The 4,987-nt window shown below is 33.1% G+C and overlaps 2 protein-coding genes across 2 annotated transcripts; both read left to right on the top strand.

The window, feature by feature from the left end:
- The first annotated feature begins 2,980 nt into the window (after window positions 1-2,980).
- Window positions 2,981-3,697, top strand: LOC106303205. Its single transcript, XM_013739535.1, has one exon. The coding sequence runs from the start codon at window positions 2,981-2,983 to the stop codon at window positions 3,695-3,697; it is 717 nt and encodes a 238-aa protein (XP_013594989.1).
- Window positions 3,694-4,648, top strand: LOC106303206. The gene is made up of 2 exons (XM_013739536.1): window positions 3,694-4,135; window positions 4,344-4,648. The coding sequence occupies exons 1-2, from the start codon at window positions 3,694-3,696 to the stop codon at window positions 4,646-4,648; spliced, it is 747 nt and encodes a 248-aa protein (XP_013594990.1).
- The last annotated feature ends 339 nt before the right edge of the window (window positions 4,649-4,987 follow it).

Here is a 4,987-nt window from a genome sequence, read left to right on the forward strand (position 1 = left end):
TTTCAGAAGATTAATTTAACGTATATAAATACGTAGCCTTGAGTTCTTTGCTATTTCTCTTTCTAGGATTGCAAACCTAGAGTTCTAAATACATTTTTCACATTAGTTGTGGTTTTATCAGTTTTTTATTTGTTTCTTTATAATTTGTTGCTTTTGTATTTTATTATTCTATTACCTATGTTTCGTTTCATATTATCATAATTTTTATTATGAAAGTAATAATTATATTCTTATGTGTTGTTTTATCTTAAATTTATAATAAATTTATTTAATTATTTGCTTACGCTTAAAGATTTATTTCCATATAATATACTTCAATTACACCTAACCAATTACAGTATATAAATCCGCATAATTTCATTCAATTTTTTATTATATCTAATATTTGTGACTATATATATTTTTACTTTATAATATCTATAGATTAAAAGTAATAATTTCTTTTAATCACTCATTCCGCGCAGGGCGCGGGTTATCACCTAGTTAACTAGTATTAGTTTTGATGATTAGTTTTTAGTGAAATGTGAGAACCAAATAATATAATATATTTTTTCTAAATGATATTTTAAAAACAAATAGAAATATCAGTGTTGAGGACATCATTAGTTTTTTCATATGTATCACTACCACCATTAAATAACTCTCACTTATATATTTGCATTGTGTTACAAGCTTTCTATATCATATTTCCTTCAAGTTTTATTTACGTTTAATCAACATAGAAATCATATAATATATGGTAAAAGAGAGACATATATGGTAATAAAGTTTTATATATTTTACAACCAACACAAGAATGACTGGTATGATATTATCCTTTTGAATAAATATGTTTCGGATGTCCGGATTCGGTTTCGGATATTTAAAATAAAATAAATATAAAATTAAATTTTAAAACTAACAAGTTAATAATAAATTTGGTATTTAAATTTATTTTTGTAAACAAAAACTTGAAAATTATTGAAATTTAATAAAATTATTTTTTTATTTTTTATATAAAATATATATAATATAATATAATATGCATATATAAATATAAATATATTTTAATTTTTTTAATTATATAATAATCCGGATCCGGACCTAAAATTTCACTATCCGAATTTGTTGTATCCATAAAATCACTCCAAATATGGACTTCCAGTGCCCCGAATATCCGTTTTTCAGAGCAGATTGGAATGGATCCCGGATCAGATAATGGATACCAGATATTAAGTCTCAAGCTTAAAATCAATTGCTTTCTTAACGAAAAATTCAAAATTGGTTTGTTGTATTGCCCAAATCTATTTCTACTAAGGAACACGGATTCTTTTCCAGTATTTTTTTTTGGAGAATTGGAAAAATGAGACACTTTGAACTTTTGTTTGTCACAATAAGACTTCTCATACTTTTAGCAATTTTGGACATGTTTTACCCTTCTTTAATGGGAAAAATAGTAAATTAAATTTTTAAAAGTGTAAAAAAATATGAAAACTGTTGGAAACATAAGTATGACAATATATATGTTTAATTTTTTTTTTAAAAAAAATTGAAATCATATTTTATTTTATCTTCTAGCTGCAGTTAGAATACTCATTCTGGTAATCTACCTAGTTTATATGTCCGATTCTAAGTTTTAAACATATATATATCAAGGGTATATACCGTAAACTAATCTTTCTTGTATATTCTAGCAAAGATGGAATCGGTTACGTTATAATCAAGAAAGATGTTTTCGGTCTACCTACAGCTTGATAAAGATATATAGCCACAACTCAATGATATAGGTCGGTTATATTATGCGACATAACTTGTTCTACCTTTTACCTTATATGACACCTACAGGAAGAATACATTTCTCACCTACTATACGGTGTTCTGCTTAGGTAGTGTACATATTCTAGGCAAATCGTGAAAATATGGAAACTTCCATGTTCGGTTAAAGAAGTTTCCTAAATCAAAACTAAATCTACCCTAAATCTCTCAAAATATATTTGAGAATATTTTCTCCACGTTCTTCTCCTCCTCCTCCGCCCACGATCTTTTACTCTTTGTTTGTGTTTCTCTCTTCTTCATCCAAAAAGTCATCTCTTCTCTCTATCAATACAACATGGTTCTAATCTATGTTAAATCTGGTGAATGGGTGTCAAGTTGTAGTGAAGAGTGGAGTTTCGTGGTAGAAAAAGCAAGGCGTGGTCGAATGGTAACATTAGAAACTACTACTCCATTGGAGAAGCTCAAGAGGATTGTGTGTGAGGATTATGGGTTGGACCATAATGTTCTTAATACCGAGTTCAGTTATTCGATGGTGAATCAAAGAGGGAATCCTCCAATTATTATCACCAGTAATCGGTAAACATATAATTTTGTGGCGTATGCAAAGAGGGATTCATCTACTACTTTGTGTGTCATGTTCTCTGGTTTGGGTGTAAACCAAAAAGAACGAGTCAATATCGATTTGAATAAGGAGTCGTGTGATTCAAGTAATGTTGAAGATGAAGAAGTTCTTGAGATAAATCGAGCAGGTTTTGTGAAGCCGTCAAAGGAGTCTTGTGATAGAAGGAAGGATCATGTCGATGTGGATGGTTCCGGTGATGCTGGGTTAAGAAGTGAAAACAATGGAGACAGTGAAAAGGATGATCAAGCTTGGAGAGGAGATTTCATGAAGAAGGATCAAATTTTCAGAAGTAAAGGGGTTTCGAAGGCCACAATGGAAATTTTGGCGATGAAGAATAATTTCGATTACACTATTTTCAAATCCACGAGAAAATAGTGGTATGTTTGATGTAAGGATGCATTGTGCAACTGGACTGTGCGTGCATAAGGTATAGATGGGTCTACATATTTCATGATCAACTAGTGCGAGGGAAGACATTCATGTGCTCCTTCAAAGAAAAGGAAATTCGGAAAAACAGCATCGTCAAGAACAATTGGGACTCTTATACAACATCGATTTGATGATGCAAACGATGGCCCAAAAGCAAATGACATCATTCAATTTATGAGATTGGAGCATAGTTGTGAGATTACTTATTGGCACGCTTGGGAAGCTCGTGAGTTTGCTATTGCAGCTGCTAGAGGTATACCAGATCGCAGTTATGCTAAAATGCTAGCATATTTGCATATGATTAAAGAAGCTAATTCTGGTATGCATACTCACTATGAAAGTAATGAGAAGGGAAGATTCATATATCTATTTATGTCATTTGAGCAATCAGTTAGAGGATTCTACAATGCAATGCAAAGAGTGATTGTTGTTGATGGAACTTTTCTGAAAAATAAATACAAAAGAGTTCTACTTGTTTCTACTGCTGTAGATGGTAACTCTAATTTGTATCCGATTGCATTTGGGGTTGTTGATTCGGAGAATGACGATTCATGGGGGTGGTTCTTCAGACAGTTGAAAGTGGATATTGCTGATTGTCAAGACCTAGCTTTTGTCTCAGATAGAAATGCACCTATTTCTAAAGCGATTGGGACTGTCTACCCTCAATCAGCACATGGATTTTGCATTCATCACTTGTTGACCAATGTGGTTGCATTTTTCAAGACAAAATGGTTGACTGCCTTGGTGGAAAAGGCTTCTCGGGCATATTGGTACACTGAATTTCAGGAACGTATCACCAAAATTTTTGAAATGAGTCATTGGTGGAAAAGGCTTCTCGGGCATATTGGTACACTGAATTTCAGGAACGTATCACCAAAATTTTTGAAATGAGTCATGAGCTTGGAAGATATCTACGGGAGGCTGATGTGCGCAAATGGGCTCGTTCTCTCTTCTCTGGTGAAAGGTATGACATTAGGACTACAAACCCTGCAGAGTCGATAAATTCAGTTCTGAGAATACCTAGAGAATATCCAGTTATTCCTTTGCTAGATAGTATAAGAGAACTGTTGACTCGATGGTTCTATGAGCGTCGCTTGGTAAGCTCTAAGCATCTTGATCCTTTAACCACTAAGGTGGAGAAAAATATTGATAGGATAATTGTGAAGGCAAAAAGGTTTCAAGTCTACAAGGTTGACGACTTCAAATCGCTTGTGAAAAGAGACATATATGATTGTCATGTTGATTTGGAAAGAAGAACATGCACATGTGGGAAGTACAATATAGGAAAAATTCCTTACCGACATGTCATTCCTGCAATATATTCACGAGGTATGGAAGTATAAACACATGAACTTGAGACCAACTTATTTTTGGTAATTTCAGCATATCGACTCCAATCAATCATGTTTTTGTTGGTACAGGCATGGAAGTGCACAGATTTACTGACGGCTTATACACTACTGCAGCACTTGGGACATATTTATTTTTGTTAATTTCAGCATATCGACTCCAATCAATCATGTTTTTGTTGGTACAGGCATGGAAGTGCACAGATTTACTGACGGCTTATACACCACTACAGCGTGGAGAACCGCCTATGCGGAATCCATTAATCCAATAGCAGTTCCAGAGTGTGAATGGAATGTCCCTGCTGAGGTTAAACTTGCTAAGGTTTTACCACCAGAGACAAGAAATAGTGATGGTCGGCCAATAAAGAGAAGGTATGAATCAGTAGAAGACAAGATAAAATCTTCTCAAGGATCAAGAAAGAATAAAAAGCACAAGTGCAGTCGTTGTGGTACCGAAGGACACAAGAGAGGAACATGTGATTTACCCATCTAGTTTGTTATGTGTGTTCTGATGTCTCTGTTTTGTTTCTTATTGATCTTGAAACATAGTGATCTTCTGTTTAAGAACCTATTTGACTATTTGGTATTTGCTAAACTCTTGAGACTAATCGATCTATGTTTGTGACAATTTGGTATTTTCAAAATTATTGGTTCTAGTAGATGATAATCACCAAAAAAATAACAAGAAACATCGTCTTAAACTTGTTTGAAAAAAAAAACAACAATTTGAGGCAGCACATGAACATCATGCATATGCAAGGTACATGAAGACCATCACCAAACAACACACAAACAAAGCTTTTATGATCCTTAGTTCCCTGATGCATTATGT

Source organism: Brassica oleracea, chromosome C7 (assembly GCF_000695525.1).
Source record: "Brassica oleracea var. oleracea cultivar TO1000 chromosome C7, BOL, whole genome shotgun sequence".
In the NCBI taxonomy this organism is placed as follows: Eukaryota; Viridiplantae; Streptophyta; class Magnoliopsida; order Brassicales; family Brassicaceae; genus Brassica; species Brassica oleracea.

What these genes read in the sequence shown, in the direction of transcription:
- LOC106303205 (XM_013739535.1), top strand. Translation starts at nt 2,981, where the DNA reads ATGAGATTGGAGCATAGTTGTGAGATTACTTATTGGCACGCTTGGGAA.
- LOC106303206 (XM_013739536.1), top strand. Translation starts at nt 3,694, where the DNA reads ATGAGTCATGAGCTTGGAAGATATCTACGGGAGGCTGATGTGCGCAAA. An exon ending in TCCTGCAATATATTCACGAG is followed by an intron (nt 4,136 to 4,343) that starts GTATGGAAGTAT and finishes TTGTTGGTACAG; the next exon opens with GCATGGAAGTGCACAGATTT.